The 27,480-nt window shown below is 39.5% G+C and overlaps 1 protein-coding gene across 2 annotated transcripts in view; it reads right to left on the bottom strand.

Moving 5' to 3' along the window:
• SYT1 (synaptotagmin 1) overlaps positions 1-27,480 on the bottom strand; it is a 675,618-nt gene that overhangs the window by 139,513 nt on the left and 508,625 nt on the right. Inside the window, exons 6-8 of one of the 2 annotated variants that reach the window (XM_038756587.1) lie at positions 21,683-21,805; positions 20,326-20,493; positions 11,924-12,091 (exon numbers count right to left, since the gene is read on the bottom strand). In XM_038756587.1, coding sequence (XP_038612515.1) covers positions 11,924-12,091; positions 20,326-20,493; positions 21,683-21,805 — 459 coding nt within the window. The remainder of the gene's footprint in view (positions 1-11,923; positions 12,092-20,325; positions 20,494-21,682; positions 21,806-27,480) is intronic. The other variant, XM_038756588.1, reaches the window with a different exon arrangement.

Raw genomic sequence — 27,480 nt, 5'->3', positions numbered from 1 at the left:
ATGGCCACTGGGTGGGATACTCCAAAATGGAGCCCATACCAATTCTTAGTCCTATGGCTATCATGTATATAATACTTCAGAGTGAGGCAGGATGTATCTGGATTGGACAGATAGCTCCAGCTCCCTGCTTTCTTTAACGCTGTGGCTGCTCTCTGACAATTCTCCACTCTGTGAAGAGGGTAGGCAAGGTGTCGGATCCTACTTTGGGGATAAAGGATTGAGGGAGAGAAGGGGAGAATGGGGAGAGAGTTACTGGCTCAGCCCCAGTGTAGTTCATTAGTAGTGTTCAGTAGTAGTATTTATTGAAGGTACTGGGTGCATTGTACTAGGAGTTTGGGAATACTCATTTATTCATTCAATCATATTTATTGAGCTCTTACTGGGTGAAAGCACTGAACTAAGCACTTGGGCAAGTACAATACAACCATAAACAGACACATACATTCCCTGCCCAATACTATCTCCAGTCTAGAGGGAGAGATAAGTATTCAATACGGAAGTGGCATACCCCCTGCCCATAATGGGGACACTATAATAGAAAGAAAAGATATCAAAGAAAATAAAGTGGATGTGTGTGTGTTGGGGGAGTGCTGTTAAGGAGGGTATACATAAGTCCTAGAAACAGCTGAAGGGACAACATCGTTCAGGGTTCTGGGAAATTAACTGGCAAAAGCTTGTTGGAGAAGGTGGAATTTTTGAAGTGATCTGGATGTGGACAGAACTGTAGTCTGTCTGGGGGGAACAGTGTAACTGACAGACTGGAGGTGGGAGAGTGGAGAATGAGAGACAACTAAAAGGTTGGCTTGGGAGGAGAGAAAACAGTGGGATGAAAACTAGCAGGTCAAGATAACAGAGATGGGGCCCGATGGACGAAAGCCTGGAAGCCGACAGTGAGGTGCTTTTGTCTGATGTGAAGAGACACAGGGATCCAGCGGGGGATATTTTAGGAGAAGAAAGATGTATATGCTTCAAGGAGATGATCAGTGCAGAAGTGTGACGTATAGATTGGAGGGGCAAGAGAGGATAGGGGCTGGGGGACCAGTGAGGAGGCTAGAACAATGGAAGGGAAGGCAAATGATTCATTCAATAGTATTTAATGAGCACTTATTCTGTGCAGAGCACTGTCCTAAGTGCTTGGGAGAATACAACAATAAACAGACACTTTCCCTGCTCAGACCTGATGGAGTTAATTTTATTAATGAAGTAGGAGGCCAGATCGTTGGGGGTGAGGGAAGGAGGAGGGGGAGAAACAGGGGTCCTGAGAAGGGAGTTAAATGTACGGAAGAACTGACGGGGATGATGGGCATGGGTGTCAATAAGGGAGGAGAAATAGTTTTGTCTGGCAGAGGAGAGGGCAGAGTTAAGGCAGGAAAGGATAAACTTGAAGTGAATGAGGTTCATCGGAGAAGCAGCATAGTCTAGTGGATAGAGCATGGGCCTGGGAGTCAGAAGATCTTGGGTTCTAATCCTGACTCTGCCACTTGTCTGCTGTGTGACCACAGGCAAGTCACTTAACTTCTCTGTGCCACAATTTCCTCATCTGTAAAATGGGGATTAAGACTGTGAGCCGTTTGTGGTACAGGGACTGCGTCCAACCTCATTACCTTGTATCTATCCCAGTGTTTAGAACAGTGCCTGGCACACAGTAAGCACTTAACAAATTCCATAATAATGATCATTATTAATTACTATTAATCATATTTATTGAGCGCTTACTGTGTGCAAAGCACTGTACTAAGCACTTGGGAGAGTACAATGTAACAAAAAACAGACACATTCCTGCCCACAAAGAGTTCTACAGCCACAGTCTAGAGGGGCAGAGAGACATTAATAAATATAAATAAATAGATTAATAAATAAATAAATAAATAACAGATATATACAGATATACAGAGGGGGTTTTTTTAACCCCTTTCAAACCCTGGCAGTTGTCTACATAACTTCTATTATTATTATTATTATTGTATTTGTTAGGTGCTTACTATATGTCAAGCATTGTTCTAAGTGCTGCAGGAGATTTAAGTTAATCAGGTCAGACACAGTCCCTGTCCCACTCGGGGCTCACAGCATTAATCAGGAAGAACAACAAGGATTTAATCCCCATTTTACAGTTGAAGAAACTGAGGCCCAGAGAAGTGAAGTGATTCACCTTAGGCTACATAGCAGGCATATGGGAGAGCCAGGATTGGAACCCATATCCTCTAACTCCAGGGCCTGTGCTCTTTCATAAGGCCACACTGTTTCTCAATATCCAACAAGTTTTAGTATGACACGGCCAGTAATGATTAAGCCCACCTTGAAATGGGCATAAACCCTCTTCAGGGAGGACTTCAGGGAGGGATTTCTCGACTCCACGATTGGGGAATGTGCTTCTTGCACCATCTTAAATGCCAGAAGGGTCACCAAATTCCATAGTCATGAAAAATTATTTTGGGGTATAAAATTTACTTGTAGATTAAAATTACCATTTCATATTGAAAAAAAATAAGATAGCCATATGAACAAACAAGGTGCCTTATGCCCTAAGCCAACAAGAAATAAGAAAGAAAATCTAAATACGCTTGAATAATCCTTTTTTCTCTTCCACTGCTGACTTGTTAGTTTAATGGTAATGAATGCTTTGCAGGGGAACTGAATATATCTCTTCCAATAATAGGTTTGGATTTGTCTACAACAGGGAATGATTAAAAGAAGAGTGGATCAGTGTGCTTTGGTTGCAATAGTTCCCCGTCAGAGCACCTAATTTTACTTTGCTGTCAGGTAAGGCATGAAGAAACTGACCTCTTTTCTGTCAAGGTGTGAAAGCTATCCTGGTCCCTGCTGAGATGCAGAAATCCACCTCCTCCCACTCTCCTCCATGACTCCTTTTGGTTTTCTGCTCGCCTTCCATGCACCCTGAACTTGCACTCCTGTCTTTACATACCTTCCCCACTATCCTCCTATCCATCAGCACGTAGAACAGTGCCCTGTGCTTAGAAAAGTGCTTGGCACATAGTAATTGCTAAATAGATATTATAATTATCATTAGAACTTTGTTATTTCTTTTACAGCTTGGATGCTTGTGGGTTCTGGCTCTAACTGCCGCTGTGGTCTTTTCCTCAGGTTGCAGGCCCGCTTTCGTGTTGTTAGATTTCAGATGCCAGATATAGACTGGGGTATTCATTCATTCATTCATTCATTCATTCATTCAATTGTACTTCTTGAGTGCTTACTGTGGGCAAAGCATTGTATTAAGTGCTTGGGAGAGTACAATGCAACAACAGACACTTTCTCTGCCCACAACAAGCTCACAGTCTAGAGGGAGAGAGAGATGTTAATATAGATAAATAAATATGTGCTTTGGGGGTGAGCAGGTGGCGGAGACAATGGAGGACTGGTCTAATCCCCTCTGACTTCTCCTTTTTTGTGATATCTGTTAAGTGCTTACTATACCAGGCACTGTTCTAAGTGCTGGGCTATATACCAACTAATAAATTTGGACACAGTTCTCCTCAGTCCTTCTTCCATATACCAACCCCGCTTGTGCATATCATGAGACGCTGATATTATTTGGCTATGTGAGGTGTCACGTACTGCCTGATTTGGCTATGTGCACGTGTTGGGTACTATCTGATATATCCCAGACTTCCACTAATCATTGTGGGCAGGGAATGTATCTGTTTACTGTTGTATTGTACTCTCCCAAGCACTTAGTACAGTGTTCTGCACACAGTAAGAGCTCAATAAATACGACTGAATGAATGAATGAGAAAGCCTTTGTTCCTCAAAGAGCCACCTAAACAACATCGGGGGTGGGTGGGGGGGGCAGGGGGTGTCAAGCGCCTTAACAACAAGGTCACAAGCAACAAGCAACATACACACGCATGCAATGTAGCCAAATGAGTTAGTTCATCATTAGGTAGAAAATGTTCAAGATGGTTCTGGAATCAAAACTTCTTTCTGCAAAGTCACAATTGCAGCCTCTGAAATAGATCCATCAAAATTCTATTCCGAGAACAAAATTTTCCTTCTCGCTCTAATGCTATCCTTCTTTCTGTACCTCAATCTCATCTATCTCACCCCTGACCTCTCGCCCGTGTCCTGCCTCTGGTCTGGAATGCCATCCCTCCTCATATCCAATAGACAATGGCTCTTCCCCCTCTTCAAAGCCTTATGGAAAGTACATCTCTTTCAAGAGGCCTTTCCTGAATAAGCCCTCCATTCCTTTTCTCCCACTTCCTTCTGTGTCACCCTGACTTGTTCTGTTTTTCATCTCCCCTCCCAACCCCATGGAACCTATGTATGAATCTGTAATTTATTTATTTATTTATTTATTATTTATCCATCCCCCCCGCCTTACCTCCTTCCCTTCCCCACAGCACCTGTATATATGTATATATGTTTGTACATATTTATTACTCTATTTATTTATTTATTGTACTTATACATATCTATTCTATTTATTTTATTTTGTTAATATGTTTTGTTTAGCTCTCTGTCTCCCCCTTCTAGACTGTGAGCCCACTGTTGGGTAGGGACCATCTCTATATGTTGCCAACTTGTACTTCCCAAGTGCTTAGTACAGTGCTCTGCACACAGTAAGTGCTCAATAAATACGATTGATTGATTGATTGATTATATTGATGTCTGTCTCCCCCTCTAGACTGTAAGCTTGTTGTGGGAAGGGAATGTATCTGTAATATTGTATTATTGTACAATATTGTACTACCCCAAGCATTTAATACAGTGCTCTGCACATATAAGCCCTCAATAAATATGATTGACTGACTGATTGATCATAGGCTCTCCCACCCAGAAACTTCCTGCTCTGAGTCGAGTGAATGGAAGCAGGCGCAGGATTGATCAATCCATAAGTCAAAGGATTTGAGTACTTACTGGGTGCAGAGCACTACACTAAGTGCTTGGAAAAATACACATGGCTTGGTAGACATATTTCCTGTCCATGAGGAGTGTACAGTTCCGAGGGGGAGACAGTCATTAAAATGAATTACAGATGGCAGTAAGACCTTTTTCTTTTTCCTCCTACTTCTTTTCCTCCATTCTTTTTTCCTGTTTCCTTTTTTTTGATGGTATTTGCTAAGTGCTTACTATCCACAAAGCACTGTTCTAAACGCTGGGTGGGATACCAAGTGATCAGGTTGCCCCATATGGGGCTCACAGTCTTCATCCCCGTTTTACAGATGAGGTAACTGAGGCACAGAGAAGTTAAGTGGCTTGCTCAAGGTCACACAGCTGACAAGTGGCGGGGCAGAATTAGAACCCATGACCTCTGACTCCCAAGTCTGGGCTCTTTCCACTGAGCCATGCTGCTTCTTTTTTATATCCCCCACCTCTTTCTCCTTTCTCTCTCCCTTTTTTCTTTTTTTCTCTTTCCCCCTTCTCTCTGCCCCTTTGATCTTATTTCCCCCCTGCTCTCTTTTTAATGATATTTGTTAAGTGCTTATTATGCGCCAAACAGTGTACTAGGCTAATCATAATGAACCTGAGTCCATGTTTCTCATGGTGGCTCAGTCTTCCCTGTTCTCCTCTTTGTCCCCACCTTTCTCTATCTCCTTTTCTATGTCCCCTTCTCTTCTGCCCTTGCCTATCTTCCACTCTTTTTTCATTCTCCCTCCATTTCTTTTCTTTTCTTTCCTTCTGCCTGTTTCTTTTTTTTTAATTTTCCCCCTCTCTTTCTCACTTCCTCTTTGGGTCTACCTCTTCATCTTTTTTATTTTTTCCTAGGACTGTCCCCACTTTATCCCAATCTCAGAAGCTCCATGTTCGACCCAAAGACCTTCCCTGACAAAACCTTCATTCCCCACTTTTGGCCCTCTCATCTCCAACACCTATTCACTTGGCTGTGTACTCCTGAAGCACTTTGATATCCCCCCTGCTCCATGGCACACATGTACACATCTTCATACTCCACTATTTTCCCTAAATGCAACTTATGTTAACACTTATCCCACACGTTAAGGTCTTGTGGGCAGGGATTGAGTCTACCAACTCAATTGTATTGTTCTCTCCTAGGCACTCAGTACAATGTTCTACACACCGTAAATGGTCAATTATCAGTCAGTCAATTATTGAGGGCTTACTGTGTGCACAGCACTGTACTAAGTGCTTGGGAGTACAATATAACAATATGACAGACACATTACCTGTCCACAACAAGCTTACACTCTAGCGGGGGAGACAGACAGCAATATAAATAAATAAATTACAGGTATGCACATAAGTGCTATGGGGCTGGGGCAGCGGAGGGGGATGAATACCCTGACTGAAAGGAAGGCTCCACTCCATCAGAAGAGGAAGAATCTAAGGATTGGTTCCCCAGCAGACTAGGAAGTAGACCGGTTTTTGCTCTTCAATTTCTCCCAACTTTTCTTACTTAACAAGTAGGGAGATAGTTTTTCAGGGAATGGAGACTGTAAAATGCAGGTTTTTAATGTCATGGTACCTCCTTTAATACACCATTAAGCACTTTTGGAACAATGTTCTAGACAGCTATCTCTATGTACACTTGATAGTGGGTCTTATAACCATCCAATAATATTCCTTAGTAAAAATTACAGGTGGTAAACCAAATTATGCCCTCAGTTCTGTGTAACTCCAGAACATCAACATCCCTGATTGCTGACATGAAGGTGGAGTGGAAGACTTAAAGACTGTCCAAATGTTGATGGCTGGTGAGCCATTTATTTAAACACATTCCCTTTTTGCTCTCAGCAATATCCAAGATAAACAGCTACCTCAATATTTTCTTGCATTAAAACTAAACACAAAACCCAGAGGCTCAGGGCCAACTTAAATTAAACTGTGTTTCTGGTTGTTCTATCTGTAATAAAATTGATCTGGAGCCACTATCATCGACTCCCATTTTCCCAAAAGAATCCAAGCATCAAAATTTATTCATCTCCAAATTAAAAGTAATTTTAAACCTCTTTGAAAGCTATAGAAAAAAACCCACATCCCTTGGTCTGAATCTGTAAGAGTTATTAGGAAGTCAGAGGACCCAACAGAAATTCATAATCTCTATTCTGATTAAAAAACTAATAAAGAACTGTAATAATTATTACAGCTTTTGGTACAAATTTAATTGATTTATTTCTTTTTCTGTCTTACTGCCTTGTATAGCCTGTAAACTGCTTGAAGGCAGGAACTAGGAAAATTGTTTTACATGTGCCCCAGGGGTTCTAGTTTAGGCTTTTGAGTTTGGGTCTGAACTTGGAATGTGGTAGCCAGTCAATCAATAGCATGAATTTATAGAGTGCTTATTCTGTGCAGTAGGAGCTTAAACAACTCCTGTCCTCAAGGATTTTAGAGTCTAGCAGAGGAGATAGATACCACAGGGGGCTGGTGTCAGATTGTGTCAAAAGTCTGATGGGGCCATATTGCGCCATATTGGATTGTAGTTCAACCCCTTCACCTTGAGTTCATTGTGGGCAGAGAATGTGTCTGTTCATTGGACTGTGCTCTCTTAAGCACTTAGTTCAGTGCTTTGAACCCAGTAAATACTCAATAAATACAACTGAATGAATGAACTCATAGAGAGCCCAAATGAGTTTTTAAGCCAATCAAACACCTCTTATGCAAATCACACCCCCATTGTGGACCTGAGCAAATAAGTGAGAGTAAAGTAATGCTCCATCAGTGAGGGCTACTTTGCAATATGGCTGTTGTCTGTTTGTTAGATGGGTATAAAAGCGATGAAATGGAAACCCAATATATCGTATTTCAATTCTGTGCTGCTTATTTTTTTTAATGGCATTTATTAAGCACTTACTATGTGCAAAGCACTGTTCTAAGCGCTGGGAGGTTACAAGGTAATCAGGTTGTCCCATGTGGGGCTCACAGCTATAATCCCCATTTTACAGATGAGGTAACTGAGGCCCAGAGAAGTTAAGTGACTTGCCCAAAGTCACACAGCTGAGCCGGGATTTGAACCCATGACCTCTGACTCCAAAGCCCGTGCTCTTTCCACTGAGCCACGCTGCTTCTAAACACTGTTTTAAGCTGCTTATAAATGATCAATTTGACCAGATTTATCATTTTGGGTTTTTTTGGAAATTACACATAATTGTACAATGCTACTGAATACAATAGCTTCACAACCCTAGATAAATCAAACAAGAATTTTCTTTACCACTTTCTATAGCAATGAGATTTTTGGAGTCTAAGTGCACTGAAACTTTTTCTGCTTTGATTAGGGCTTTTCCTTCCCATCCAAGCATTTCATGGAACTATTAGGGAAAAACCAATATTATTAAATAATGAATTTGGAGTTTTATGGCTTCTCCTGGTGAGAAAATGTGTCCTACCTTGGAGTCATGGGACCCTTTAGAGGTTAGATAGGATACCAAAGGAAGTCATACAATCTCTTTGGCTGGTAGTTTTAGAAAACAGCCAAGCATGCTTCTGCCTGGAGTGGCTTTTTATTCTTTCATTCATTCATTCAGTTGTATTTATTGAGCACTTACTGTGTACAGAGCACTGTACTAAGCCCTTGGGAAAGTACAATACAATAATAAACAGTCACATTTCCTGTCCACAATGAGCTTACAGTCTAAAGTGGAGGAGACAGACCTCAATACAAATAAATGAAATTACAGATCCATGCTTAAGTGCTGTGGGGCTGGGTGGGGGCGGGGTGAGAGCAAAGGGAGCAGGTTAGGGCGATACAGAAGGTAATGGGAGATTAGGAAAATTGGGACTTGGTCTGGGAAGGCCTTGGAGGAGAAGTGCCTTTAATAAAACTTTGAAGAGGGGTAGAGAATTGTCTGTCGGATTTGAGGAGGGAGGGTATTCCAGACCAAAGGCAGGACATGGGGTAGAGGTTGGGGGTGAGACAGGTGAGATTGAGGCATAGTGAGAAGGTTATCACCAGGGGAGTGAAGTGTGTGGGCTGGGTTGTAGAAGGAGAGCAGTAAGGTGAGGTAAGAGGGGCAAGGTGGTGAAGTGCTTTAAAGCCAAAGGTAAGAAGTTTTTGGTTGATGTGGAGGTGTATGGGCAACCACTGGAGTTTTTGCGGAACAGGGTGACATGTCCTGAATGTTTTTGTAGAAAGTTGATATAGGCAGCAGAGTGAAGTAAGGACTGGGGAGAGACAGGAGGCTGCATAGTCAACAAGGAGGCTGATGCAGTAATCGAAGCAGAATAGAATGAGTGATATCTTTCTAATCAAGGCATGGATTGGAGCCCTATTCAACCCTCTGACTTCACATTTCAAGTAACACTTACAAATGACAAAAGGATAAGGGATACTCTAGGAAAAGTTAGTTAATCATATTCTTTGAACACAATGTGTGCAGAGCACTGTACTAAATGCTTGAAGAGTACAATATAACAGAGTTGGCCGACAGGTTTCCTATCTACCACGAGCTTACGGTCTAGGTCAATGTATTATTTCAGAGTCAGTATATTATTTTAGAGTATGTTTTGGGCAAGGGTTAGGGTACTTAACTTTATATACTAAAAGGAGGTATTGATAATAATTCATTATAGCAAAGAAGAAAACATAAAAAACAAAAAGTAGTCTGGGATATGGATAGAGGGAGCAGCATCTTTAATTGTTGTAATTAATTAATTAATTAATGTATCTTAATGTCTGTCTCCCCCTCTAGACTGTGAGCAAGTTGTGGGCAGAGAATGTGTGTGTTTATTTTTATATTATACTCTCCCATACACTTTATACAGTGCCTTACACACAGTAAGAGCTCAGTAAATATGACTGAAGGAATGAATGAATGAACAAATAGGGCATGGGGAATTTCAATTAGCAGCAATATCAGTTCAAAAATTTTGACTCTAGAGGGAGCTGATCTTCTCTGTTAAATCAATGAGCGTGAGCTGAATCCAGAGGCAGTCTGAAAAATATTCTATGATGAAGGAAAGCAAGGAGATCAGATCATTTCTCTGACTTCTTCCAGGGTAAGGGTAATTAGTGATTAAATGTCTAATTGGAACCCATTCTTCTGGTTGCCAGTCAATACTACACAATTGTGGTAGATGCAGCTGCTTTGGACAAACCATTTCTATTTTAGGTTGGGAGTCTAACTTTGAGTAGGTTCATGCTTTCGACTCTCCATGATAGTAATAGCTAGTGACAATTGAAGTGATGCTTTTCTGTGAAAAAAACTGTTCCAAAACGAACTCTGCTAGGGATGACTCAACTCCCTCGGGTAGTACAGTAGCAGGTATGAAGACATGTAAGAGCTTTCAAATGCTTTTATGTTTGAAATAAGCAGGATCTGGGTTCCTTTTCTAAAGGCATGTAGATTTGTTCACTCTATCTGTGCCCCTTCCAATAAATTCTGCTCATCTATTCTGCCGCTAAAAAGAGCTCAACAAGCCCTGCAACGTTCCATCTCCTCAGGAACCACATCTTTTCTATGATATGACTAGATTCTAGTTTCATTCTTCATGAGTTCTGGGATAATATCAACTAGGTTACAGAGTTGCTTTAGAGGCCATAGAAGTCCTTGGTTTGAGGTTATCTTCAAAAACCTGCATCAATCATTATTTATTGATTGCTTACTGCATACCCACCACTTTGCTAAGAGCTTGGGAGAGTACAATAGAGTTAGTGTTCAAAGAGTTTACCATCTAGCACACTACAGTAAATTACAGGTAGGAGGAAGTAATAGAATATATAATAGAGATATGAACATAAATGCTATAAGGGGTCTGAATCTTTTTAAGTGCTTAAATGTCTGAATTAGTATTTGTAGGATATAAAGTGGGAAGATTAGAGATATTCCAGGAAGAGTTCCTGAAGGAGATGCAATTTCAGAAGAGCTTTGAAGATCAGGAGAGCAACAAAGAGCACACACAAAAGCTCATACATACAACATACACAAACCCTCACAGATCAAGATTCCAGAATTCAAAGTAATCACAATTGTCTTGGCTTTCAATGTAATCTGGTCTAGCATAGATAACAGTGGATGAACTAGGGGCAAATTCATGGTTACACTTCTCATTCTTAACCTCCACAGTAATCTTGGGTAAGGAGGTTTGCATTTTAACTAGCTGGGAAGAAAAATAGAGTCTAAAGTATAATTTTTTGATTATTACAATAAAGACATAAATGTCTGTGTCACACAAGCTAATCAGAAGGAATGCAGGAAAAGTCCTATAATCACACAAGCTTTTGGGGGGGGTGGGGGGGGGTAATTTTGAGGAGTACCTTATATCCCCTAAAAATGCAAGTCATTTTAAAACGATTGATTTAATCTTAGCCTTTGTATATTATCGCTATTTTATCTATCCAATTCTGAATGCCTTTAGGAGATACAATGAACTGTATGTTTCCTTGAAGCAGAAATACTCATGGACAATCTGTCCTTTTTCTTTCTATTTAAGTGGAAACATATTAGAAACATTGGAATTTGAGTAAGAAGGATAAGAACTTTTTTCAATCTTCTTTAAAAATATTTTGCAGCACCTTTTAGACAGTTCTACAAATCAGAACTAGTCAGAAGAAAGTCAGAACTAGTTTTCAGATGGATGAATTAAATATTTGTGTGTATATCAATTTTAAGAGGTCATTGCTTTGGGAAAAATCTGGGAAGGATATAGTCTTAGTTTGGGTCCTTAGGACTAAAGCAGGTGAACTATTTTATAAACTCTTCCCTATTGGAAGTGACCCTGGTTTGAAGGTATAATCAGTCTTTCAAGCCTTTGTCAGCTGTCCCATGGCTGTTATCTTTGTAGGACTGGGCCTGATAGACATGACTTTGAGGCTTTCACTACAGTCTCTATTTGATCTTACAGGAGACCTAGGTAACCAAAATCTCTACAATTACATATTTCCCTCCACACTCTGTGACCAGATTTTTTTTGATAGACGAACACCTTCAATAGGCACTTTCTGTAAGTTATTGTTTGTTAGCTGGAAGGTTGATAAAAACCATAACGTAAATGATAATGGTTTTCCTACCTCTTCCTTTTCAGCACTTTGCAGATCCCGCCATTCCTCAGTGACATGACCAAAATCCACTGTGTTCATGGCAACTTTAAATTCACCAATGATATCGTGTTTAGAGAAACGATCAAAGTCATAAACTGCCATCACCAGAGTTTTTCCACCCAGTTCAGAGTATGGCACCTGCATGAAAAAAGATAGGGGTAAAATATCTGGCACATTGCATACAAAATCCTGGATAGTTCATTATAAAAGAAATCAGTTCACTTTATCTCTGGTAGTTGTGCTAAATAGATTGAACTGGGATAAAATTATGAGTATTTGTTTGAGTCATTCAATTCATTGCTTCCTGAGACTTTTCTTCAGAAGAGCAATGTGACAGTCAAACTAAAATATCTGTCTCTGGAAGGGAAAGAAACAACAGAACAATCATTACTTTCTATCAAGTGGAAAAAGAAGGCAATTTTTGACATAGGTCTGAGGCAAATATGTGCAATAATACTGTAGGAAATAATGAGGTAGTTGAAACTAATGTAGGTGATTTTCACTTGAATTATCAGTTAATAATAATAATATTGATAATGATGATGACATTTATTAAGCACTTACTAAGTGCCAAGCACTGTTTTCTTAATTCTTTACTTCAGCCTGATAGAGTAATGAGAAGGTTTCCTTAAAGTGTTAGTACTCGTGCTACACTAATACAGGTAAAAAAATCACTGGAAGTTATATTCCTAATTTTTTTAAATACTGGAACTCTTTCTAGGTGTTAGAGTTCATGCATCTCTCAGTGGGTCTCACAACTTTCAGAATAATTGCCTTCTCCATGGATCTAACTGATGATCAAAATTGTATTCCAAATAACATATGTAAAGCATATTAAATGATAATAATGATGATGACATTTAATAGTCCCTAGTCTAAGATACATTAAAACATGGATGTTTCAGTTTGTTCACGTGCTTGATACATTTCAAAATTTATCGTGGTAGAGGTACAAGTACTGATTAAAACTCCAGGTTTTCTGATAGAGCGGAGAAGCAGTGTGGCCTAGTCAGAAGCAGCGTGGCCTAGTGGAAAGAGCATGGGCCTAGGAGTCAGAGGTCACTTATCTGCTGTGTGACCTAGGGCAATTCACTTCACTGTGCCTCAGTTACTTCACCCATAAATCAGGGATTAAGACTGTGAGCCCTATTATCGACCCCAATTATCTTGTACCTACCCCAGAGTTTAGCACAGTGCCTGGCACATAGGAAGTGCTTAACAAATACATTTAAAACAAAAGAAAAACTAGGGCAGATCCTATGGATTCAAATGTTTACTAGTGGCATTTTTAGTTTTAGACAATGCAATGCAATTCAGGAAAGTTACATTTTAATGACTGAGAAGAAATTAAGGAAGTTTTTAGATATGCACTGTAGGATTTGTCCATTTTAAATGCTTCCTAGTTAATGTTTTACTTTCAAAAGAGAAAAAATAGCTGGCATAATATCAATTGAGTAACCATGAAAATTTGTTGAGTAGTTACTAAGAGCAAAGCAGTAATCTGAGCATTTGGAAAAATACCCCACAAACAAAACACAGGTTTATCTTATCTCCATCAGAACACTTTGTTACCTCTTGATGTCTGTTTATTTTCTAGTATGGAAAGATAAATCCCAAAGCATTAGAAAAATTCAAAGGCCAAAATGTACAGGGTTCCTGTCTAATTTGTTATACAGCTTTAGCTTCATTAGCATTTCAATCAATCATATTTATTGAGCGCTTACTGTGTGTAGAGCACTGTACTAAGCACTTGAGAAAGTACACAGAACTATGTAACGGCCCATTCCCTACCCACAACGAGTTTCCTCCACTTAGCTCCTCTGCCAACAGTTTCTCAAGCTCTGAATGGGAATACACCTAAAACAATTGAAATTTTGAAGACTCAGGCCTCTGAAAGTTTAGGTTTTCAATAAGGTGAAAAAAACCTATGCTAACAGGGCAGTTAAATGTGAATGACATGAGTAAATTAGGTTTTAATTTTTATCATTGAAAGATCTGAGTTCTAGTGCTGGCTGCTGTGAGAACTTGGGCAAGTCTCTTAACTTCTCTGTGCCTCAGCTTGTTTTGTCTTATGCCATCAAGTTGTCTCCGACCCATAGCGACACCATGGACACATCTCTCCTAGAATGGCCCAACTCCACCTGCCATTGGTCTGGTAGTGTATCCATATAGTTCTCCTGGTAAAAATATGGAAGTGGTTTATCATTGCCTCCTTCGGTGCAGTAAAATTGATTCTCCACCCGCGACTCTCTCCCATGCCGCTGCTGCCCAGCACAGGGGTGATTTGACTTGTAGCAGTTTGCCTTACACTTTCTAGCCACTGCCAAGCTAGGAATGGAATGGATATGCCTGTGCTTGACTCTTCCTCCCATGGTTGAGACTGGTAGAGTACTGGAAACTCTCCAGGTGTGACCCTGAGTGAGTGTGCCTCAGTTATCTCATCGATAAAATGGGGATTAAGGCTGTGAGCTGCACGTGGGACAGGTACTGTGTCCAACCTGATTATTTTGTACCTACCCCAGTGCTTACAAGAGTGCCTGGCACAGAGTAAGCACTTAACAAATACCTTAAAAAACATATCCACTTCAGAACTTAGCCCTTTCCTGTGGTTGAGCAAAAGCGTGTAATGCTGATCCAAATTTTGGTAGATCATGGCTGTTACGGAGAAGTGTTGTGGAGCAGGGGTCTGGGAGTCAGAAGATCTGGGTTCTAATCCCAGTTTCACCACTTTAAGGCTGGGTAACCTTCAGTAAGTCACTGTGTCTCATTCATTCATTCAATCAATAGTATTTATTGAGCACTTTCTGTGTGCAGAGCACTGTACTAAGCGCTTGGGAAGTACAAGTTGGAAACAAATAGAGACGGTCCCTACCCAACAGAGGGCTCACAGTCTAGAAGGGGGAGACAGAGAACAAAACAAAACATATTAACAAAATAAAATAGAATATGTACAAGTAAAATAAATAAATAAATAAATAGAGTAATAAATACATGCAAACATATATACATATATACAGGTGCTGTGGGGAAGGGAATGAGGTAAGGAGGGGGGGATGGAGAGGGAGGAGGGGGAGAGGAAGGAGGGGGCTAAGTCTGGGAAGGCCTCCTGGAGGAGGTGAGCTCTCAGTAGGGCCTTGAAGGGAGGAAGAGAGCTAGCTTGGTGGATGTGTGGAGGGAGGGCATTCCAGGCCAGGGGGATGACGTGGGCCGGTGGTCGACGGCGGGACAGGTGAGAACGAGGCACGGTGAGGAGATTAGTGGCAGAGGAGTGGAGGTTACGGGCTGGGCTGTAGAAGGAGAGAAGGGAGGTGAGGTAGGCGGGGGCTAGGTGATGGACAGCCTTGAAGCCAAGGGTGAGGAGTTTCTGCCTGATGCATAGGTAGATTGGTAGCCACTGGAGATTTTTGAGGAGGGGAGTAACATGCCCAGAGTGTTTCTGGACAAAGACAATCCGGGCAGCGGCGTGAAGTATGGATTGAAGTGGGGAGATAGAGGAGGATGGGAGATTGGAGAGGTGGCTGATACAGTAGTCAAGACGGGATAGGGTGAGAGCTTGAACGAGCAGGGTAGCTGTTTGGATGGAGAGGAAAGGGCGGATCTTCGCAATGTTGCGGAAGTGAGACCGGCAGATTTTGGTGACGGATTGGATGTGAGGGGTGAACGAGAGAGCGGAGTCAAGGATGACACCAAGGTTGCGGGCTTGTGAGACGGGAAGGATGGTAGTGCCGTCAACAATGATGGGAAAGTCAGGGAGAGGGCAGGGTTTGGGAGGGAAGACAAGGAGTTCGGTCTTGGACATGTTGAGTTTTAGGTGGCGGGCAGACATCCAGATGGAGATGTCCTGAAGGCAGGAGGAGATGCGAGCCTGGAGGGAGGGGGAGAGAGCAAGGGCAGAGATGTAGATTTGGGTGTCATCAGTGTAGAGATGATAGTTGAAGCCGTGGGAGCGAATGAGGTCACCAAGGGAGTGAGTGTAGATTGAGAACAGAAGGGGACCAAGAACTGAACCTTGAGAAACCCCTACAGTAAGGGGGTGGGAAGGGGAGGAGGAGCCTGCAAAAGAGACTGAGAATGAATGACTGGAGAGATAAGAGGAGAACCAGGAGAGGATGGAGTCTGTGAAGCCAAGGTTGGATAGCGTGTTGAGGAGAAGGGGGTGGTCCACAGTGTTGAAGGCAGCTGAGAGGTCGAGGAGGATTAGGATAGAGTATGAGCCATTGGATTTGGCAAGCAGGAGGTCATTGGTGACCTTTGAGAGGGCAGGTTCCGTGGAATGTAGGGGATGGAAGCCAGATTTGAGGGGGTCGAGGGGAGAGTTGGTGTTGAGGAATTCGAGGCAGCGCGTTTACATGACTCGTTCAAGCAGTTTGGAAAGGAATGGTAGGAGGGAGATGGGGCAATAACTAGAAGGTGAGGTGGGGTCAAGAGAGGGATTTTTTAGGATGGGAGAGACATGGGCATGTTTGAAGGCAGAGGGGAAGGAATCAGTGGAGAGTGAGAGGTTGAAGATGGAAGTTAAGGAGGGGAGAAGGGATGGAGCAAGAGATTTCATGAGATGAGAGGGAATGGGGTCAGAAGCACAGGTGGCTGGAGTAGCACTTGAGAGGAGGGAGGAGAGCTCCTCTGTGGATACTGCTGGGAAGGATGGGAGAGTAGCAGAGAGCGTTGAGACCCAGGGGACTGGAGAAGCTGGGGGAGTGACTTTGGGGAGGTCAGACCTGATGGATTTAATTTTGTTAATGTAGTAGGAGGCCAGATCGTTGGGGGTGAGGAATGGAGGAGGGGGAGGAACTGGGGGCCTGAGAAGGGAGTTGAATGTATGGAACTGAATGAATGAATGAATGAATGATCTCCCATCCTCCTGTCTCTCCCCACTTCAATCTATACTTCACGCTGCTACCCGGATCATCTTTGCGCAGAAATGCTCTAGGCATGTTACTCCCCTCCTCAAAAATCTCCAGTGGCTACCAATCAACCCACGCATCAGGCAAAAACTCCTCACTCTCAGCTTCAAGGCTCTCCATCAGTCAATCAATCAATCATATTTATTGAGCGTTTACTGTGTGCAGAGCACTGTACAAAGTGCTTGGGAAGTACAAGTTGGCAACATATAGAAACAGTCCCTACCCAACAGTGGGAGACAGAGAACAAAACCAAACATACCAACAAAATAAAATAAATAGAATAGATATGTACAAGTAAAATAAATAGAGTAATAAATATGTACAAACATAGATACATATATACAGGTGCTGTTGGGAAGGTAATGAGGTAAGATGAGGGGGATGGAGAGGGGGACGAGGGGGAGAGGAAGGAAGGGGCTCAGTCTGGGAAGGCCTCCTGGAGGAGGCCATCACCTCGCCCCCTCCGCCATCTCCATCACCTCACCCCCTCCTACCTCACCTCCCTTCAGTTTCAGTTTCCCTTTCAGTCTCCCTTTCAGTTTCTTCATCTGTAAAATCAATCAGTCAATGGTATTTATTAAGTGCTTACTGTGTGCAGAGCATGGTACCAGGCACTTGGGAAAGGACAGTAGATCAGAGTTGATAGACACGTTCCATGTCCACGAGTTTTCAGTCTAATGTGAGACACAGTCATTAATACAAATAAATAATTTACAATATATAATCTATGGATATGTACAACAGTGTTGTGGAACTGAAGTTGGGGCAAATATCAAATGCCCAGTGTTCTCCCTTTCCCTTAGACGGTGAGGTGGGGGGGTACTGTGTCTGACCTGATTAGCTCAAATCTACCCCATTTCTTGGCAAAATGCTTGGCTTCTATGAAGCATGTAACAAAAAACACAGGTGTTATGATTATTATGATTATCTTCATGATGGCAGAGAGCTCCAATGGGCTGTACTTTGCCCTTTTAAGCTCAGCAATGTGAGATTCTGGGTTTCAAGTCACAATGATAAATGTTGACACTTCCAAGTCATGTGAGCAGTGACAGAAGTTAACAATCTCAGAGGTGTCTGAGGCTTTGTACTGCCGTTTCAAGAGGGTGGAACAATGGCAAGCTGAGACATAATGCAAGACTAGGAACACAATCTGTAAATGTGAATTGTCTCCTTTCTCTCCTTTTGGATTCTCTCTTTCTTGACCCCCAGGATTTTTTTTTCATGGTGTTTGTTAAGCATTAACTATGTGCCAGGCACTGTTCTAAGTGCTGGGGTAGATATAAGCTATCAGGTTGGACACAGTCCATCTCCCACATGGAGATAGAAGGAGTGTGGCATAGTTAGAAGCAGCATGGCATAGTAAATAGAACAAGGGCCTGGGAGTCAGAAGGTCATGGGTTCTAATCCCAGCTCTGCCACTTGTCTGTTGTGTGATCTTGGGCAAATAACTTCACTTCTCTGTGCCTCAGTTACCTCATCTGTAAAATGGGAATTGAGATCCTGAGCCCCATGTGGGAGAGGAACTCTGTCCAACTCGATTTTGCTTGTATCCACTTATAACAGTGCCTGGCACATAGTAAGTGCTTAACAAATACCACAGTTATTATTATCACTATGTGAGGCTTGCACTCTTAATCTGTACTTCTAGTTGTGGGACAGTGGTAAAAAGAAAGCAGCGTTCCAGTAGAGGCAGAAGGAAAATGTTCCCTTGATGCCGTGGTTCTGCTAAATCCCTGGACGTGCCCATGAACGATGAACAGTTTGGGAGTTTGGCAAGGGAAAAAGTCCCTTGCAGTAAGTTCTTCCTTGGGTGTATGCGGGTGATTGTTATTCCTCTCAAACAATTCCAGGTTGTGGAAAGGAGACTCAGAATCAATTTGCATACTCAATTTCCATTCTGTTAACTCCAAAAATTCTTTATCTAAATGTGGAACTGTGGAACATGACAATTATTTCATCCTTGGAGGCAAATGGATCAATTTTATTTCAATATTCTCACATCAGTGTGGTACTATGGTAGACGCTGCTTAATGGTGAGAAGCGGCTTGGCTTAGTGATCATGGGCCTGGGAGTCAGAAGGACCTCGGTTCTACTCCTGACTCTATCACCTGTATGCTGTGTGACCTTGGAGAAGTGACTTAACTTCTCTGCCTCAGTTATCTCATCTGTAAAATGGGGGTTAAGAGTGGGACAGGAACTGTGTTCTATTTATTATAAATATATTATTTAATATAATTTAATATAAACATATTATATTAAAATTATACATATATGTATTTATGTTTGTTATGTTTATTAATATTAAAGTTTGTTGTGGACAGGGAATTCATCTGTTATATTGTTATATTGTACCCTCCCAAACGTAGAGTTCTCTGCACATAGTAAGTGCTCAATAAACATGAGTGACTGACTATACCTTCAGTGTCTTCATCTACAGAATGAGGATCACAGTGGACATACTTCACAAAAGGCTTCCTGATTTACAGACAGAAGATTTGGAAGAAGGAAAGGGATTTTCTTCTCTATCTAGGTCACTAAACTTAAATGCAGTGAAAGAACATTATTTTTCTGCTTTATGTAATATAAACACTGGATGTGAGATCAATAAAACTTGAATCTGCCTATTGTATTTCCAAGGAAATGCAGTTTATACAAATTTATTGTTTTAAATCATAGGTCAAAAAACATCTCCCACAAAGAAGCTCATGACAGACATTCCTGAAAGAGATTTTTAAACCCACAACTTTGAGACAAAAAAGGCCTAAACCCCTAAATTAGGTATGCAGTCTTGGCAGTAGCCTCTAGGGCGTTCTTTCCTGTTGAGTGATTATGTAGCCTGAATCTTTTGTTGTTCTCATTTTGAACAGAAGCTGTCATACTGAGACTGAGCATTCTAAGGGAAAGGCCTAAAGTAATAGAAGTTAGGAAAAAAAACAATAGAATGAACTTAGTAAATAAAGTGACATGGATTTTCTGTTCTCAACGGTTCTTCTCAATAGAACTGAACATTCATTTGTAGATTTCTTTCATTCATAGATCAGATGTTTAGATTGGTCATATGGTCTTCCTTTGAAAATGTGCAGCTGATGATGAAATTGTTATTTCAGAATACCTTGGACTCCTGTAAGATTAAGTGGTTTGGCTAAAATTATCTTTGGTAGATGGTAGGAAAGAAGTCAGTGAGCATTTGGATATTTAGAACAGAATATCCCCTCTGAAATATGAACATAAAAGCCCAGTGAGAGACAATATCAAAATATGAGACCATGTTTTTGTGCTTTCTACTAAAGGTAGAAAGTTGTATCTCATTGGAATATTGGAGAGAAACCCAAACATTTCTCAAGAAAAAAAGTCCTGAGTTTCAGGACACCAGCTTCATGTGTGCAATTATATGAAGGAGTTTTGTGTTTGACCTTTACAATCGGAAAAGGACAAAGGAAGCATTCCAAGTAATTATCAATAGAATACCTTGAAAGTAAATTGCTCGTTGAAGACAGGGTTAAGAGTTTTTCTGTGGACTTTGGTCTCAAATTTCTTCTTCTTATCAGGCAGCAGAAACACTTTGACATAAGGATCAGAGGTACCTCCCATATCTAAAGCAGGCAGTTCAGCTGCCTGAATAATCCCTACCATAAGCTGAAATGAGAGACACAAAATGCAGAAGGGAATATTAAATACACAGTTTGGCAAAAAAAAAATCTGTTCACAAATGCCATTATTTACTGTTATTTCTATCTTGTCTTTTTTGGGGGATGCTTCTTTTCGTTTAATAAACTTCCTCCCTGGTAGGATTCTGAACAGGGAAGGCGAATTAAGAGACGCTATACACTTCAGAAACCCAATTATGGCAGATGCTGTCGCTAGGACGGCTGGTTGTAAGCACAAAAGAGGCTTTTAAAAGACTGCTGATTACAGTTCAATATGGAATTCATATTTATAAAAGGACTGCAATCAAATAACTTTCCAGTTGCTACAGTCGCTTGTGCATTATTTTTCCTGTGGGGCATGATTTTTAAATGGAAAATAAAATGTTTAACAATCATAAGTTTGTAATTATAACTATGGAATTTCTATCCTTACCAACCCCCCAGAAAGCCAGTTAAATGCAAATTTCTTCAAAAATGTACAGCATTTTTGGTTAATTAGATCTTTCAGTCTTTTCACATTTGACCTTCACTCTTGTGCAAACATCTGGTGGCAATTCTTTTTAGTTACAGAAAAATGAATATTTTCTCCTAAACTGGATGTTTAAAATTGGGATAGGGAATCAAAGTAAATTGGAGTTAAAATGACTACAGCTTTTCAGAATAGGCTTGGTTGCAACCTCCAAAGTTCTGCCCCTTTTTACAGTTTATCTTTCAAATTCACAAAGAAACTGTAGGTATACTAAATAAATTTATGCACTGTTGAGTGCATTCCTGAAGATTACCCATGCCTGTCTTCTTTTGAGTGCAGATAAAAGATGTTGTTAGGTCTAAAGGTACAGGCATGATCCTTTAAGGTCTCTCTACTGTTAAGCTCTCTGCACTTTTAGGTTGGAATGAAGAAGAAGATTCAATCTTCAATAAGGACAAATTTCCTTTGTGCTTTAAACAAATAATATTTTTAGGTGCACAACAGTTGATCAATATAGACAGTTATGAAAAAATGTTGTTTCACTTTTTACAGATAATTACTTTTAGGAAGTAAACTGTCCCTTCACCAGTTAATTAAAAAAACAAATGAAAAAAACCAACTCTCTGAAATTTCCATGAGCAACTCTGTCTCCTCTTGACCTTCTGTGTTTGTCAGAAAATATAATTGGAACAGGTATTTTCCCTCAAACCTGATTATTCTGGAAATCATAATCCAGGGAATACTGGAGTTTCCCAAGCTTCTCCTCTTCTTTGGGTTCTTCTTTCTCTTCTCCATCAGTAAGTCCGGTTTCAGCATCATCATCCTTAAGGGCCTACAGAGGGTAAATGGATCAAAAATAAATTTGATTAATTTGCCTTTGAACAAAATTAGGCAATGCCTGGAGTTCTATACCAATTAGTTAAAAGTAAGCACTAAAATGACTAGAATTTCAATTTGTCTAGCCTAGCTCACTCTCTCTCTCTCTCTCTTTAATACATATTTTATATAGTCCTTGTAAAAATGTAAATTTTATGTATATAAATACCTTGTAAAAACAATCTTCCAATAATTTCTAAGCCATATATATACCCATATAGTTTAGAAATTATTTTGTATTCAAATAATTGCATTATTTTCATAAATTTCTCAATGATGTATATATGCATAGACACACACATATATATAGTTTAGAAATTATTTAAATTTTGTTTCTATAAAGAATTTTTTTCTTCACCAGAAGGTGATAAGAAACTACTGAATTGAGGGGAAAACATTTCCTGGGATATTACAAGCAGTTGATTTAAAACTATTCTAGAACATAAAAGTCATGAGCATAAATTGACATTTTAAAATCTGTACTAATCAAATCTGACTTTACAGAAGCAAAGTGTAGACTGGACATGCTACTAACTAGGCAAGATCACATCCATTCAGATGGTAGATAATTAAAGGTCTAATATTGTGCATGCACAGAAATTAAAAGAAAGTTATGGGCTCTTGCAGCAGTATTTGCTATATTAAAAAAGATAGTCATATGCATGAGTACTGAAAAGATGATAATTTACAAAGTAATCATATTTATTTGTAATGGATATGGAAACAGATAATACTATGCTATCAGCTAGTACATTTTGAAAACAAAGGCATTCATCCCAATTCCAATTTATTTTCATAAAAGCTATGTAAAAGCTCGGTTGAACTAAATTGATGAGGTTTACATTTCTTAAATTTGAAGAGAATGACACAACATTTTTGTTGATATTGAAAATCCAACTTAAACATTATAATAATATTCCAGAGATTTTTGGAGGGTCTAGTCTATATAACTGAAAACTCCAGTTTGCATCACATAATACTAGGAAGCAAAAGTTTTCCTTTAAGAAAAATAGTCCAAATGTTTTTCTTTGTTTAACAGTTTATCATAAAGTGAATAAGGTCAATATAAAAATAACCATAATGTGCCAGATAATTGAATTTGATATTCCAGATGCAGGCATGAAATCTTAGCTATGTTTAATTTTTTAATGGAATTAATTGAAAATGTTTTTCCCATAGCTGGGCATATTTGAACTCCATAATTTAAAGAGTCATTTATGTATTTTAGGAAATCCTGCAATGTGGTTAGCTAAGAGAAGGGTTTCAGGACCTGGGCGATAGAGGGATATATATCTGTGAAGTCCAATCTGGGATACCATAAATCTTCAGTGTGAATTTCATTCTGATATAATGTCTCAAACACTTGAGCTCTGATACTGAAATGATAAGGCAGACTCAATCACTCAATGCTAAGTATATTGGTATGTATGGATACTCTGTAGAAGCAAATAATCTGTTTTTTAGCAAAAAAAAAGCACCCTGAAATTCTTTTTTTTTGGTGGGGGGGTTTAGGAGGAGAGGACCATGATGTCTAAGACACTAGTAAACAAGTCAGTCACTCATGCTTGTAAGGAAATAAACATGCAAAACATTCTAATATATAGAAATTTGAGAAGGCATATATAGATAAATATATATAAATCTAAAAATTTAAGAAAATGTGTGTATATATATGTATATTTAAAATGACTTAGTGCATCTTGATCCAGTGGAATTACCAGCTATGTTAATGTTCTACAGAGTTTATCATGATTAAAACAAATTTTGGTCCCTAACTGAGCAAGTTAAATTAAATAGACATGGTCCCTGCAAGGGATATCACTTAATAATTGAAGGGGAAAAATAGTGAAGAAAATCAAATTGTTTCATTCTACTTCACTAAAAGTTTAGAGCACCTTAACAGGAATTGGATTTTTGCAATCCATTAAGACAGTGACAACAGAGGCAGCTTTTATTTCCCACTTTTCCTGTACTCCCTTCTCCCTTCTGCAACACTTATGCACAGTGATCTGCACCTTTTAAATACTTGATAATCATCCATCCTCAGCCCCACAGCATTTATGTACATATCTATAAGTTATTTTAATGTTTGCCTTCCCTCCTAGATGGTAAATGTCTTGCGGGCAGGGATGATGTCTCCCAAGGACTTAGTACAGTGCTCTGCACACATTAAGTACTTAATGAATTGATTCACTGATTAATATTCCAGATTCACTAACCCGCCTAACTTTGGAGGCATTTTAAATTCTGATCATGTCCTAAAATGACACAATAAGTAACCTTAAAAGAGTTGATTTGGTTCATATATCTAATAAAGATTTTTTCCCCAATTTGAGGGCTGTTGAGCTGTGACCCTGAAACAGAAGTCAGTGACATTTTAATTTAAAAAAAAGTAACCGATGTGGTCCTGGTCTTTGGGTCAAAATTAAAATTTTGCAGAAGGATCTTCTCAAATCTCTCCTTGGATAAAACTGGGAAATGTTTTAGAAGGCACAGTATTCTTAGTGGGAGTGCCTGAGACAGAATCCTTTTCATTCCTGATCCCAAAATCTTTGTGACTGGAGCTAGGCTCATATGTTTTTCACTCTATCATCGTCTTCATCATCAAAAGACTGATCTATGAACCTGAAAAATGAAACTTTTACATTCATAACGTAGTGCCTAGAGTTAGTTTGAATTAATTTATGGAGCTTAGTGGTTTGAGTTGGAAGAAGAGTAGGAAACAGAAATATGGGCAGGGATTCAACCACATCAGGATCCCATGCATGTTGAAGAAATATTTAAATATTTGGCTATAACTACAAGTTACCAGAGTTGTGCCTGTGCAAAATTACTTCAGAATGTAGGTGATTGTATATGGAGCCTCCTTACTTCATAGAGAAGCAGCAGGGCTCAGTGGAAAGAGCAAGGGCTTTGGAGTCAGTGGTCATTGGTTCAAATCCCGGCTCCATCAACTCTCAGCAGTTTGACTTTGGGCAAGTCACTTAACTTCTCTGTGCCTCAGTTACCTCATTTGTAAAATGGGGATTGACTGTGAGCCCCCTGTGGGACAACCTTGTAACCTCCCCAGCACTTAGAACAGTGCTTTGCACATAGTAAGCGCTTAATAAATGCCATTATTATTATTATTATTTGAAGGATGATAGATTGTTTTTCTCTAGACTACTGAAAAGTCTCCTAGTGGGCAAAAATTCTGGGCATTAATGGGAGAAAGATGTCCAAATGGTAGGAGCACGCAAGCATCAGATCTAGCACACAGAGGAATCCTTATTAACATTTTAAGTTTGACCTGCCTTATCTATTTGGGTGAACAGCAGAACTGGAATCTAGAACTCTGAAAAGGAACAACTTCGTATCTTATTAAAAAAGCTTTGATGGAAGCATTGACTATTTTAAGACTGAAGGCACTAGGAAATTTACTTCTGGAGGACGTCCACTGCTTTCTTGTAAGATTTGGTTTTTAACACTTTTTGTGGGGAGACAGTGTGGCTAAAAAGATTCAAATCTGAGGTTTCACCTTGTTTCACTAAAATGACCCATTTCTGGTTTTAAATACTTGTTTAAAATCTCTCTCCTAACTGACCACTTACATATCTAGTTTTCAGAATAATGGAGTTTGAAATATCTGAGATATTTAATCTCCTCCTTCCTAGGTGCTTTGTGACCTAATGAAAGTTACAGGCTCATATATGCAATTATTCTGTGAGAAATAGGGCCAAATTTTGGATAATTTTTTCAATGCCACTGTTCATCATTGAAGTGATTAAGTCTTCGTTTCCCAAAGGCTGATCTTAAGCAAGACATTTTCTGTACCAATGCAGTCAATTCAGACTCATTAAATCAGCAGCTATTATAGTGTCTCTTGAGCAGAGTTCTTTTTTTTTCCCTTGGAAAGAAACATCAGGTGAGAAAATAAAGAGGGCTGGGGACACTGATAAAGCAACATAATGGAGGTAGTTCAGATATTTATGTACCAACTCAGTTTTTGGTGCATAACCTTTGGCCTGTATTTAAATTAGATACTAACTGGTCATTAAAAGTCCCATCAGACTGGTTTCTTGAAAAATTGCATTGCTTAGATAGAGATTTGATAAATGCATAATAAAAGGAAGCCATCAGCTCTTTGCCACAAAGAAGGGAATGGCAGCAGCTTCTCATGAATGAATGAATCAAACCATCAGTGGTTTTTATTGAGCACTTGTCTTTTGCAGAGCACTGTACTAAATGCTTGGGAGAGTAACAGTACAATAACATTGGTGGTAGATAGGATCCCTGCTTCCCTGCCAATCCAGTGGGGGAAGTAGATAAAAAATAAGAGGCAGAATATTAGAATAGGTAAATTTGAATTCCTGCATATTGAAACCCAATGTTCCCCCTCAAGCATTCTCCCTCTATTGAAATCCCCGCAAATGGAAGGATGTTACTAAGGCCCTCCCCTTCCCAACAGTTTGGAGTGTGGGATGGAGAATATAGGGAATGAGCTTTGGGGTGACAGAATTGGGGTTTAGCCAGATTTCAACTCACAACTTGAGCTTCCTGGTATAATCTATTAAATACATTAGTAATGGGGAAAATGAGAATTTTGTAAAAATCAATTTAGTTCACCCTTCTGGTGTCTATCAGAACTACATGGAAATCTCAGCTGAAGAGAACACCAGGCATTAGAATTTTAGACTAGATGTGTTTAAATAGCCAAATAAACCTACCGCAAGTGACAATCCAGAACAGTCATGAGACACAATACAGATAAGGAGGACATAGAAGGAAGAAATCAAAATTAAAACATCCACACACAAACATCAGTTAAAAACCATGGAGAAATGACCATTTTAATAGCTAACACATTTTGTAAAACATTTAATCTATGATTCATTATTCACTTGCATTTTAAATGCTCTTAAATTTCAAATAAATTAAATCTATCAAATTTATACACTTCAATGTGTGAAAATATAAACTCTATTTCCAAGTTATCCCACACCTTACCAAATCATGTTTGAAATTCTCTGGGGAAGAAAATGCTACTAAATGAGTCTCTATGAGTACTGAAAATTATATTTGTATGAGTCATTTAACAAGACATGCACTAGAAATTCAATAGCTCAACTCATTCTGATGAACATTCTTATGTTAAACAGCTTCATAACCTAAATACTCTTCCTCTCAGTTAATTTACCAACTATTTGAAACAAACAGTACTTTATAAACCAAAGCATTTGGATTATGCTCGTATTGTAATCTTTTTGAAAGTCTGTAGAAAAAGTTTTCTTTCAAAGTCACTGAAGATTGAAGATAATTCTACTTTATTCCCATGCAATTTAAAGATACCAAACTGATGATTGGAATATTATTGAAAAAAACTGTCCATTCAGTTCTTGAACAAATGCAGAACCTGATGGCCACTTGGAGAAAAAAGAAAGAAATGTCTACTAATCTAAATGTTTGCCTAATGGCCACTTGGAGAAAAAAAAAAGAACTATTAATCTAAATGTTTTTGAAAAGAAATCCATTTTTGTTTTCTAAATGAATAATTTCTGTCTGCACACTTATTTGTTTATAAATAATACAGGTTCAATTCCATATTATCAGAGAGATTTTACTTAAAATAATTGAAAATATCATTTTGAATGC

Source organism: Tachyglossus aculeatus, chromosome 14 (assembly GCF_015852505.1).
Source record: "Tachyglossus aculeatus isolate mTacAcu1 chromosome 14, mTacAcu1.pri, whole genome shotgun sequence".
Taxonomy (NCBI): domain Eukaryota; kingdom Metazoa; phylum Chordata; class Mammalia; order Monotremata; family Tachyglossidae; genus Tachyglossus; species Tachyglossus aculeatus.
Note: the sequence above shows the minus strand (reverse complement) of the source record. Positions and strands in the feature narration are given on the sequence as shown.